The sequence below is a fragment of the Muntiacus reevesi genome, chromosome 5 (genome assembly GCF_963930625.1).
Source record: "Muntiacus reevesi chromosome 5, mMunRee1.1, whole genome shotgun sequence".
Taxonomy (NCBI): Eukaryota; Metazoa; Chordata; class Mammalia; order Artiodactyla; family Cervidae; genus Muntiacus; species Muntiacus reevesi.
In genome coordinates, this window is record NC_089253.1 from 85,219,168 (window position 1) to 85,232,649 (window position 13,482).

A 13,482-nucleotide genomic window follows, 5' to 3' on the forward strand; every position below is an offset into this window, starting at 1 on the left:
TAAAATATCCCAAAAAAAATTTAATGAAGAATTAATTTTGTATGTATGTAATATTATAGTGACTGTGCTTATATCACTAATGTGAGTGGGGAAAGTGAGTGGAAAAAGAGGATTTGACTCTGTGGACAGGATAAATCTGAACAACACAATAATCACACTTCTCAGAGTAGCTGAGGGAGTACTCAGGATCCTGTTTTATTCTGCTGTAGTTGAATCAAGTCTAGTCTAGTCTGTTTACTCCTATCTTTCCATTTGTCACTAGCAGTAGAGTTTTATATTGCTTCTTAAGAAAGATATTGGGAGTAATATACACTGTGAATAAAGTTGGGGTCTAAGAAGATAGTGACTTTCAAGAAATGCCCATATAAACACTGTAGACCCTGGGCTGATGGCTGTCAGTTATCACTGTCAGAACACAGGTGACAGAGTCAGGGCTACCAGAGTCCAATCCCAGTCCAATCCCAACTTATTAGCTTTGCAAGAACCTCTTTAAATCTCAGCCCCTTTGTTAAAATGGGAATAATAAAACCTCTTTCATAAGGGTTTTGTAAAATGAATAATGTCTACAAAGCAATTAACACAGTACTTGGCACAGAGTAAATGCTCATTAACTGACAGCTGTCATTCTTACTTTTACTATTATTATCATACCTCTGCAGGGCAAGTTTTACATATATAAGCATTGTAAAGAATTGAATTTGTATTATTACATTTGTAAAAATATAAATAATAATCACAGTTGAGCTAACAATTTGTCCTTTAGCGGAATTTTGCCCTTAATGAATAAAAATCACCACTAATTTATAAATAGCATATAATACAGTATTAGGTAGTACTGACTTCTCTCACACTGCACAAATGTAGTGTATATCAACTATACTTTAAAATGTTCTCCTAAATTGACAGACATGGTATTTTAATGGGGTGGTGGCAGGAGGTGGAGTGAAGGGAGGAGAAGGTGATTAGGAATCTCATTTATTTATATTACACAAAAAATCCCATGGTCTTTTATTAAATTATCCAAATGTTTATTTAAGGCAAATTAAAGTGCTTTTACAGCATTTTCCAATTATATTAAAAACACAGAAGACTCAAGTACCTGGGTTTTGGGGGGGTTAATTATTTTTTTAATTGGAGAATAATTGCTTTACAATGTTGTGTTGGTTCCTGCCTTACAACACCATGAGTCAGCCATAAGTATACATATATTCTCTCCCTCTTGAGCCTCCCTCCCACCCCCCCAACCCCATCCCACCCCGCTAGGTTGTCACAGAGCACCAAGTTGAGTGCCAGTTCCCACTAGCAAATTCCCACTAGCAATCTGTTTTACATACGGTAATATATATGTTTCAGTGCTATTCTCTCAATTCGACCCACCCTCTTCCCCTGCTGTGTCCACAAGTCTGTACTCTATGTGTCTCTATTCCTATTCCACAAATATAGGTTCATCAGTACCATTTTTCTAGATTCCATATATATGAGTTAATATACAATATTTGTTTCTCTCTTTCTGACTTACTTCACTCTGTATAACAGGTTTCAGCTTCATCCACCTGGGTTGGGATGATCCCCTGGAGGATGGCAAGGCAACTCACTCCAGTATTCTTGCCTGGAGAATCCTATGGATAGAGAAGCCTGGTGGGCTACAGTCCAAGGGTCACAAGAGTCAGATATGACTGAAGCAACTTATCATGCACACATGCACCTCACTAGAACTGATGCAAATTCACTCCTTTTCGTGGCTGAGTAATATTCCATTGTATATATGTACCACAACTTCCTTATCCATTCATCTGTCAATGGACATCTAGTTTGCTTCTGTGTCCTAGCTATTATAAATACTGCTGCAGTGAACACTGGGGCACATGTGTCTTTTTAAATTATACTACCTGGGTTTTTTAAGTGTTTTATAATGAGCTCAAAAATGCTTATGAGAATGATAGAACTGACAAAACAAAACTTTATTAGATCACACCACAGTAGTGATTACATGCCTCTCCAGAGACCCTGTAAGGGAAATGTGGGTACCACCAACTGGAGTCTTTATAGCTTTATACAGGATACAATGATCCCAGTGGCAAGTACACTCCAGGGCTAAGTCAGAGCTTGCTCATGTAGATTAGTAAGTACGCTGGTTAAGTGAGTTCAGAGAGGGATTTTACCTCCAGAAAATTATCCTCTGTACTCTATTCCCACTCTGTACTGTGTGCTGTGCTAAGTCACTCAGTTGTGTCTGACTTTGCAATCCGAGGGACTATAGCCTGCTAGGCCCTCTGTCCATGAAATTCTCCAGGCAAGAATACCAGAGTGGGTTGCCATGCCTTCCTCCAGGGAATCTTCCAACCCAGGGATCAAACCCACATCTCTTGCAGCTCCTGCATTGCAAGCAGATTCTTTACCACCTTGGGAAAGCCCCAATCCCATTCTAAGCTTTTGCAATCACATGTTCTGAGGTTGAAGCAGTGGGAGGCCAGAAATGAGGGGGAAGAGAACTCAAAGGAAGAGCCACATGTGACTTTGGTGTTGTTCCTGGCTTTTCTCACAGGACTCTGTAAGATACCACCATCTCAAAAACTGATGGCTGAGGCTATGAAGAAGGAGCAGCTCATAGAAAGGTATGAAAAATAGCCTGCTACAGGGAAAATTTACCATTATATTCCACTACAAAACATTTTTTTGGATGGGGAAAATAGGGAATGGATAGGGAAGCAGTGGGGCAGGTTGGAAATAATTGCATTATGAGCCAGAAAAATATATATTTTAGTCCTAACTCTTCCACCAGCTAGAATTGTGGTCCAGTGGTTAAGACTCCATGCTTTCACTGCAGGGGGGCATGAGTTCAGTCTCTGGTCAAGGAACTGAGATCCCTGCATGCCACACAGGGCAGTCAAAAAAAAAATTTGATTTTTGGCTTTAGATGATGTGCCTGGTGTGGGCATCAGGTCACTTCAGCAGAACACAGAACCTGGCCCTAGACAATTGCAATCCTTTGTTTTAGTTCAGTTCAGTTCAGTTCAGTCGCTCAGTCGTGTCCAACTCTGCGACCCCATGAATCACAGCATGCCAGGCCTCCCTATCCATCACCAACTCCCAGAGTTTACTCAAACTCATGCCCATCGAGTCGGTGATGCCATCCAGCCATCTCATCCTCTGTCATCCCCTTCTCCTCCTCCCCCCAATCCCTCCCAGCATCAGGGTCTTTTCCAACGAGTCAACTCCTTCACATGAGGTGGCCAAAGTATTGGAGTTTCAGCTTCAGCATCAGTCCTTCCAACGAACACTCAGGACTGATCTCCTTTAGGATGGACTGGTTGGATCTCCTTGCACTCCAAGGGACTCTCAAGAGTCTTCTCCAACACCACAGTTCAAAAGCATCAATTCTTCAGCGCTCAGCTTTCTTCACAGTCCAACTCTCACATCCATACACAACCACTGGAAAAACCATAGCCTTGACCAGATGGACCTTTGTTGGCAAAGTAATGTCTCTGCTTTTTAATATGCTATCTAGGTTGGTTATAACTTTCCTTCCAAGGAGTAAGTGTCTTTTAATTTCATGGCTGCAGTCACCATCCGCAGTGATTTTGGAGCCCCAAAAATAGTCTGACACTGTCTCCACTGTCTCCCCATCTATTTGCCATGAAGTGATGGGACCAGATGCCATGATTTTAGTTTTCTGAATGTTAAGCTTTAAGCCAACTTTTTCACTCTCCTCTTTCACTTTCATCAAGAGGCTTGGCCCCAAAACCCTGTTCTCTTTGTTCTCCTACTTCTCAGGCTGTTCTTTCTCTATACTTACAAGTGTCTCCTCTTCCTCACTCCTAAAAATTGGTGAACCCAAACCTTAATCCTCAGACCTCTTCTTACTCCTGTTAACACTAGTGGGTAACCTCACCAGGCCTGTGGCTTTAAATAACATCATGTACTCATGGCTGCCAAACTTGGGTCTCTAACCCAGATCTCTCCTTGGAATTCCAAATCCTAAACCAACTCCCTCTAGGTATCTCCACTTAAGATATGTAATAGAAAAAAAAAAAAGATATGTAATAGGTATCTTGAACTTAAAAAAAAGATTTATTATGTATTTGGCTGCCTCAGGTCTTCATTGTGGCACACAGGATCTTCACTGCATCATATGAAATCTTTTGTTGTGGCACGTGGGCTTTGATTCTCTGTGACTCGTTGTATCATAGTTCCCTGACCGGGATTGAACCTGAATGCAAGGTGGATTCTTAACCACTGGACCACCAGGGAAGTCCTGCTATCTCCAATTTAACATGTCTAGAAACTAACCCTCAACCTCCACCGGCATGTGGGCTACTCTGAGGCTTTCCCCTTCTCGGTCGATGGCTACTTACTCCAGTTGAACAGTCAAAAACCTTGGAGTGATCTTTTTTCCTCTTTTTCTTTCACATCCTCAGCAAACACTGTTAACTCTTACCTTCAGATAAATTCAGAATCCAGACCCCTCTCACTACCCTGGCTACTAACCACCCCAGAACAGGCCACCGTGGTCTCTCACCAGGACACTTGTGGTCACCTCTTATCTGGTCTCTGTGCCTCGTCTCTTCTCTTCTACGGTCTACTCTTGACTCCACACAAGAGTGAACAATGCCACACTGCTCTTCTATTGAAAACCCTCTGCTTCCCATTTCACTCCCAAAAACTTCCCTGCAGCTCTACACCCATGCAGGCAACAGCTCCCTCTATGCCCTCATTGTCTCCTGTTCTCCCACCTTTCCCACACTGCTCCAGTCACTCCAGACAGCTCCCTGGGCTTCAGGCATGCCCCAGAACCTTTGCACTTACTGTCTCCTCTGCCTGGAATGTTCTGCCCCCTACCCCATACCTGTTGGCTCACTCTGTTCAAATATCCCCTCATAAGAGAGAAGCCTTCTCTAAGAACACTGCATGAAATGGCAACCCACCCAGTCTCATCGTTGCCTCTCCCGTTTACCTGTCTTTGTAAGTCTTCATAATTCCTCTTGCTACTTGATATATTCTATATCTATTTGGCTGGGGTTATGTTGTTGCTTTTTTTATTTGTTTTTCACTGTGCCAAGTGGCATACAGGATCTTAGTTACCTGACCAGGAATAGAACCCGTGCCCCCTATAGTGGGAGCATTGACTCTTAACCACTGACCAGCAGGAAAGTCCCTGGCTGGGTTTTTCACAGCCTGCTGCTCTGCCCTGTTGGAATGTAAGCTCCTTGAAAGCAAAGACTTTGTTTTACTCACTGTTGGACTCCTAACACCTAGGATAATGCCTGTCATGTGACAGACACTTAGGACTGATTGACTGATTGAAGGAATGAATGAATAAGTGAAAGAATGACATTGGCACATCATGAAAATTTACTAATAACAGAAATAGATAGGGATAGAACCTTCCTATACACTATACATTTGGCACTTGAACAATACAGGTTTGAATGCATGGGTCCACTTATACGCAGTTTTTTTTTTAATATATTGGAAAAATTGAGGGAGGTTTGTGACAATTTGAAAACACTTGCAGATAAATCACAAAGCCTAGAAATATTGAAAAAATTAAGAAAAAGTTAGACATGTCATGAATGTGCAAAATATAGGTAGATATTAGTCGATTTTATCATTTACTGCCATCAAATATATAAAAATCTATTATAAAATTTAAAATTTATCAAAACTTGCACACAGAAACACAGATCCTACATTGTGCATTCACAAGCAAGAGAAATATGAATAAGTGTAAAGCATGCATGTGTGCTCACTCAGTCATGTCTGACTCTGTGACCCCACAGACTGCATCCCTCCAGGCTCCTCTGTCCATGGGATAATCCCAGCAAGAATACTGGAGTGGGTTGTCATTTCCTCTTCTAGGGGATCTTCTCAACGCAGCGATCACACCCGTGTTTTCTGCACTGGCAGGCAGACTCTTTACCACTGAGCCACATGGGAAGCCCAAACAGTGTAGATGCAGTGTTAAATCATAACAACATAAATTTAACTGTAGCAGTACTGCAGTAATTTCATAGCTACCTTCTGTTGCTATTGTGATGAGCTCAGGTGTTTCACATATCTGCTTAATATGTCATACGACCCTAATCATCTCTGCATGAACAGTTCATCTCTCCAGCAAATTTCATATCACAGTAAAAAGTGATCTCTTACATTTCTCATGTATTTTTCATCGTGATTAGTGCAATAATGTAAACCTTGAATCACAACACAGGACCCATTAGAGTGCCACTAGTGATGCTGGAAGTGCTCCCAAGAAGCAGAAAAAAGTCCCAAATTTACAAGAAAAAGTTGAATTGCTTGACATGTATTATAGACTGAGGTCTGCAGCTGCAGTTGTCTGTCATTTCACAATAAATGAATTCAGCATAAGGACCATTATAAAAAAGAAAATTTGTGAAGCCATCACTGTACCTCTGCCAGCAGGCATGAAAATCTTGCACTTCTTGTGAAATACTTTTTCATCTTGTGTTGAAAATGCAGTTTTTATGTGTGTGCAGGATTGCTATAGGAAAGGCATACGTATGGACTTTTATAGATTTGAAACATAGTGAAGTCATTATGTGACAACTGAAAGCAAAAGAAATGTGAAGAAGTACTTAATGCTAGAGAAGGATGGTTTCCTGATTTTAGAAAGCAGGGTCTTTAAAAAAAAAGTCAAGATAACAGGAAGAGCAGCTTCTGTTGACCAAGAGGAAGCAGAGTTCCAGATGCTGTTAAGACAGTCACTGGAGAAAAAGGATATCTGCCTGAAATGGCGTTTAATGCAGAAAAGAGTGCCCTATCCTAGGGATGGCGGATAGCAGAGTGCCCAAAGGACATTTATTATTAAAGAGGAAAACTGAGCACAAGAATTTAAGGCAGGAAAGCATAGGCTAACTCTACATTTATGTGTAAATACAGTCGGGTTTATGGTCATGTTAGCTGTTCAGTCGTGTCTGACTCTTTGTGACCAATGGGCTATATAGCCCGCCAGGCTCTTCTGTCCATGGAGTTCTCCAGACAAGAATACTGGAGTAGGTTGCCATTCCTTTCTCTAGGGGATGGGTTCACAGTCAGGACTGCCCTTAACTGTAAAACTGCTAACCCTTCAGCCTTTAAGGGAAAAGATAAATACCAGCTACCAGTCTTTTCATTGTACAACAAGAAGGCCTGGACAATGACAACCCTTTTTCTGGATTAAACCCAGTTCCTTCACTGCTCTGTCCCTAAAATCAGAAAGCACCTTGGCAATAAGTGACTGTCTTTGAAAGTTCTTTTGATATTGGATAATCCCCTGGCCACCCAGAACACAAAGTGTCTGAAGTGCTCTATGGAAATGATTGTCAGTGCTATGGAAGAGAATCCCAATAAAGAGAATATCATGAAAGCCTGGAAGGATTACACCACTGAAGATGCCATCGTTGTTATGGAAAAAGTTGTGAAAGCCACCAAGCCTGAAACAATAAATTCCTGCCGGAGAAAACCATGTCCAGATGTCGTGTGTGACTTCACAGGGTTTACAATAGAGCCAGTCAAGGAAATCATGAAAGAGACTGTAGACATGGGAGGGGGAAAAAAGGTGGGGAGTGAAAGATAAGGGTCTTGGAGAAATTCGAGAGCTAATAGACCCCACCCCCGACGAGTTAACAGAAGACAATTTGATAGGGGGATGAGTGCTTCCAAACCAGGGCAAGAGGCTGAGGAAGAAGACATAGGAGAAGCAGTGCCAGAAAGCAAATTGACATCAGACAATCTGGCAAAAGGATTCCAGTTATTTAAGACTGATTATGACTTCTTTTACAGCATGGACCCTTCTATGATACAGGCATGAAACTTAGGCAAATGATGGAAGAAAAATTGGTATCATATAAAAACATTTTTAAAAGAAGTGAAAAAGCAAAAAAGCCAGACAGAAAGTATAGTGTATTTCCATAGAGTTACACGACACGTGCCTGTCTCTCCAGTCTCCCCTTCCACCTCCTCACCTCTTCTCCCTCTGCCACCCTGAGACAGCAAGATCAGCCCCTTACCTTCCTCCTCCTCTACCTACTCAATGTGAAGACAACAAGGATAAAGACCTTTATGATGATCCACTTCCTCTTAAAGAATAGTAAATAATCATCATGCCCCACTGTTAATAGATTTATCTGCTGTGTATGTGCCTTCATGTGAAAATCTAAACCTGTACAGCAAGAACTGAATGAGAAGTTTTTGTGTCATCATCATCATCACTGCTTAAGTATTTATCATATAGAACTTCATGTGTAAGACTTGTAGGGAGTGGATAGCCCATCCTTGCATAGGCATAAGGTGAGTGACATTTACAGTAATATAAAATTAATAATGTGTTAGCTTTCTTATTGGTTTCTAACTTTGATTTCAAAGAATTATATTACTGTACAATATGCCTCTTTCTTTCATATTTGGAGAAAGAGTTCATCATCACAGGTAAGTGGGTTTTTTTAATGCAACAATATTTCCAGTACTGTACTATGAATATGACTATAATACCATGTACCATAAAAATTTTATAATGATTCATTCATTATTATGTAGGCCAGGTTTCCATGAAATAATCATATTGCTACTGCTTCTTCATTTTCAATGTATAATTCATTATACTTGTAAATAAATATGAATTTCTTTTTCACATTATCTTTTCATTTTTGATGTCCAGCATTAGGAATACAAATAACATCCACAGTGTTTTGTATCATATTAGACAATATTGATGTAGGTACCAATAGATAATTCATCTTATAAACAGACAACATAAACTTATGGGATTGATGAGTACAGTATGATACTGTAAATATATTTTCTCTTCCTTATGGTTTTCTTAATATCATTTTCTTTTCTCAGTTTACTCTAAGAATACAGTATAGGATCATGTAACATACAAAATATGTGTTAACCTGCTTATGGTATCAGTATGGCCTTTAGTTTACTAATAATTTATTAGTAGTTAAGTTTGAGGGGAGTCAAGTTTCACTTAGATTTTCTACTATATGGGGGGTTAATACCCCAACTCCCTCATTATTCAGGGGTCAACTGTACTTACATCTGTGTCATGTTCAGTTCTGCTGCACCAAGTATGATCCTCTCGACTCACAATTAACATCAATAAAAATAATTCAGGTGGTTATATATGTGATGCTTTCTGATCATATTTATTTGTTCAATAACTGAGGTATCTGGACTGATCTGATTTTACCCTCATATCAAATTCAAGAACCAGAAACATTATTTAAAGGTCCACTTCCAATCGTCTTCTTCTGCCATCTCCTTTAACAAAATTAATTACACTCACAAATACTCTATGCAAATAAACTTTTATTTTTTTCTCTCCAACATAGGAAAACATTCCCAACATGGTTTGACTCCAATGGAAAGAAACAAAATGGCGGGAGGTGGGGAAACTCATAACTTGAACATCAAGTGATCCATCTTCTTCCCTCTCAGGGGTTTGATGAAAGATCCCAATGCAGACAAACTTGACTACATTTCCTACCTGGATGACCTCGCTTCCTTCATAGGCGTAAAGCCCAACGTCCCACTTCTGTTCATCAAGGATCCCAGACTAGCGTGGGAAGTTTTCTTTGGACCATGTACTCCTTACCAGTATCGCCTAATGGGCCCCGGGAAATGGGATGGAGCCCGAAATGCCATCTTGACCCAGTGGGACAGGACACTGAAACCCTTAAAAACTCGAACCGTTCCTGGTTCCTTCACACCTGCCTCCGTGTCACATTATTTGAAAGCCTGGGGGGCACCTATACTGCTTGCTTCCCTTCTGCTGATCTACAAATCTCCCATTTTTTTGAAATTGGTGCCAGAAAAACTGCAGGACAGAATATCCCCTTACTGAATAAGTATTTGGTGAGGGTAAACCTGATGGGTGATGAGGATTGGCCCCAGTCATATTAATTCTGTTCCCAAATGTCTTGTGTTTCCCCTCTCCTCTCCAACACAGCTGGAATCATCCAAGTTTAGGTCTAATCATCTCTTACCTGAATTATCGTTCTATCTTCCTCTCAAGTCTCAGTACCTCCTTTCTTGCCTCCTTTACCTAAGCAATTGTTCTAAAATAAAAAATACTTGTCATTGTTTCCATCAAGATCCTAGTAGGAGCAAGAAAGAACTCAAATTAGGTAATTTGTGGAAACTTTATATAAAGATTATGTCCAATGGTTTGAGCAGAGGGTAGGGAAATCATAAGTAGAATGAAATACTCCCAGACTAGTAACCGTGAGATGCTTTTACCATCCATAGTTTTTCTAAAGAGGCAAAGGGAGAACAAATATGAATAAGAGAGCGAGATTATGTGGAGAGGACCACCTCTCAAGAGCTGTGATCTCCAGCTCACCACTGAAGGCAGTCCATGGTGACCCCAAAAGTGCAGAGCTGGGGAAATTCATTGCCTAATCTTCCCTCCCTCTGATCTTCTGCCCATGCTTCTCAATGGCCTAACCCAACTAAAATTCAGAAGGCAAGGTTACTGACTATTGTGGATTTAATTGCATTCATTCCCCCCAAAATATAGTCAAGTTCTAACCTCTGGTACCTGTGAATGGTGCCAGAGGTAACTTACTTGGAAATAGGATCTTTGCAAATGTACATAAGTTGAAAATAAGATCTTTGCAAATGTACATAAGTTGAGATCATACTGAAATAGGGTGAGCTAGATCCAATATAAAAAGAGGATCCTTATTAAAAAAAAGGATAAAGCTACTTCCTGGCGATCTAGTGACTAATTAGACTCCAGGCTCCCAATGCAGGGGGCCCAGGTTCGATCCCTGGTCAGGGAATTAGATCCCATTATGCCTCAACTGAAGATCTCGCATGCTGCAACTAAGACCCAGTGCAGCCAAATAAATAATTTTTTTAAAGAGAGAGAGAGGCTAAGACACAGAGACACAGTCACAGTGGAGAATACCATGTGAAGTCAGGCAGAAGTTGGAATGATGCATCTCCAAACCAAGGATCGCCAAGCAAGCAAACACTGAAAGAGACACACAACAGATTCTCTCTCAAAATCCACAGAGGAAAAAGCCCCGCCAACAACAAGTCCAGACTCCTAGCCTCCAGAATTGTGAAAGAATAAGCCACCCACTTTGCTATCGCAGTCTTAGGATATGATACACCAACTGATGTTTCCTGTGGAGGTCAGCCTCCTAGGCCACAGTGCAGAGCAAAGGTGATGGAGAGTGTATGTGGAAGGACAACCAAAAAGGATCCAGAGCAGACATGTTGCTTTCCAGTTTAAAAATCCTGCAAAGTTTCTCCCTGGATTAGAGATAATACATTCCTTAGCCTTGAAGAGGAGACTCTTCCTGATCTGAGTCCATTTGCCCAGGTCACCGGAATCCTGGGCTGTAACCACCCCTGCTCTTCAAAATCCTACCATCTAGCCCTCATACCTCCTCACTTTGGCATAAGCTGTTGCCTTTTCCAGCTATGCAAATTCACACCTGACTGTCTTTCTAGGGTGAGCTTGATTATCTCCCTTTGTGAAGCCTTCTCTGAGTCCCCAAAGCAGAGTTGACTGCCACTACATAATGACTGGGCTTCCCTGGTGGCTCAGATGGTGAAGAATCTGCTCGCAGTGCAGGAGATCCAGGTTCAATTCCTGGATTGGGAAGATGCCCAGGAGAAGGGCATGGCAACTGACTCCAGTATTCTTGCCTGGAGAATTCCATGGACAGAGGAACCTGGTGGGCTACAGATCTTGGGGTTGCAGAAGAGTTGGACATGACTGAGTAACTAACACTTCCACTTTCTTTCATTTTTCATGACTGCCATCTCACATACTACTCCATCATTGTTCTGTTCTTACTATAACATTAATGTAATTTTCTTTTTGTGTCCATCTCCTAATTAATGGTGGGTTCTTGAGAGGAACCATCATCTTGTCCAGCTAAAAAACTGCCTGATAAAAATACTGCAAAATAAATATTTGATGACTAAACAGTGGCTTCACTGGCTGACACTCCTTGTCTCTCTTCTACCCACATTCTTTTCTTCTGCCACCTTGATAAATTACTTCAGACTACTTCAGCTCTGCAAATGAACAAGGATCGTCCACCAACATATAATTTTATAAGACAATCCATGTGGCAGTCAGAATATATACAACTGATCAGCAACTGGGAGCCAGGAATACTGATGGAAAGAGCTAACTCTAACAGAGATCTACAGAAAAGACTTTTGGACTCTGTGGGAGAAGGCAAGGGTGGGATGATCTGAGAGAATAGCATTGAAACAAGTATACTATCAAGGGTGAAACAGATCACCAGCCCAGGTGGGATGCATGAGACAAGTGCTCAGGCCTGGTGCACTGGGAAGACCCAGAGGAATCAGGTGGAGAGGGAGGTGGGAGGGGGGATCGGGATGGGGAATACATGTAACTCCATGGCTGATTCATGTTAATATATGACAAAACCCACTGCAATGTTGTGAAGTAATTAGCCTCCAACTAATAAAAATAAATGAAAAAAAAAAGCGCTAACTCTAGAATTCAACCTGGATTATAATCCCAGCTCTGCCATTAACTGTGAAGCTTTGATCAAGTTACTTAGCCGCTGTGAGCCTCAAGTGTCCTCATCTGGAAAATGAGGCGACAAGAATATTACCTACCTCAAAAGTAAACATGAAGTGAGACAATATAGGGTGTTACTTACATAGTAAATTAACTATTAACAGCTGAAGAGTTTGAGGACATTTTAAATTCTCTGAATTAAAGGATTGGAAAACTATGGCCTGGCTCTATTCCCTGTTGCCTAATCAGAGAGTATGGCCTCAGCTGTCGTGGACCACCTGGTAGCACCTTCCAACTAGGATCCCTCTTTTGTCCTTGTGTTCCCCTCTCCCCCCAAGACCTCAGGTGATTGCCACCACCATCGCTGCCATCACCATGGCACCACTCACATGCTTTTCACACAGACCTTCCAGGATGCAGCAAGCCAGCAATACCGAAGGAAGAATTATTCTTCATCATCAACAGTGGACCTCCTGACATAACTTGTTGATGTGTCTCTAGGGTTTTATTGACAACAAGCCCTGGTCAAAGAAGCACCTAATTCCAGATCTTCAAAACCAACTAAAACTGACCAATAGGAGCAGTGTTGTTGGAGGATGGAAGGAAACAAAAAGTGCCCACCAAACTGAGAAGGTATCTTGAGACTGAAAAATGAGGTGGACACCTCCATGTAATCACTGGATCACATATTACAAGGCAGCTTACTCACAGGGTGGGATCTAGATCAAGCAGACAATGATCCCGAAGTGTTCACAGCTGCACTCCATACCACCAAAGGGGTCTTGGAACACTTTTACAGTTTACCTAGGCTATGAGCATATGTCCTTGGAAACAGGACATGCATTCATTCCTAAATTAAGATTTTTGAACAAGTTAACTAGTCTCGTGAGTACTAGAATACATCAAGGAAGGTTTTCCTTATTGTTTGGGGACTATTACAGCATAGAGGCCACCTGGTCCTAATG

General features: G+C 41.3%; 1 protein-coding gene across 2 annotated transcripts in view; it reads left to right on the forward strand.

Moving 5' to 3' along the window:
* FMO4 (flavin containing dimethylaniline monoxygenase 4) overlaps window positions 1-13,446 on the forward strand; it is a 40,691-nt gene extending 27,245 nt beyond the window's left edge. For both annotated transcript variants that reach the window (XM_065935700.1, XM_065935701.1), the window contains 2 exons: window positions 2,546-2,615; window positions 9,442-13,446. In XM_065935700.1, the coding sequence (XP_065791772.1) occupies window positions 2,546-2,615; window positions 9,442-9,847 (476 nt within the window). In that variant the 3' untranslated portion in view covers window positions 9,848-13,446. The remainder of the gene's footprint in view (window positions 1-2,545; window positions 2,616-9,441) is intronic.
* Window positions 13,447-13,482: the final 36 nt, after the last annotated feature.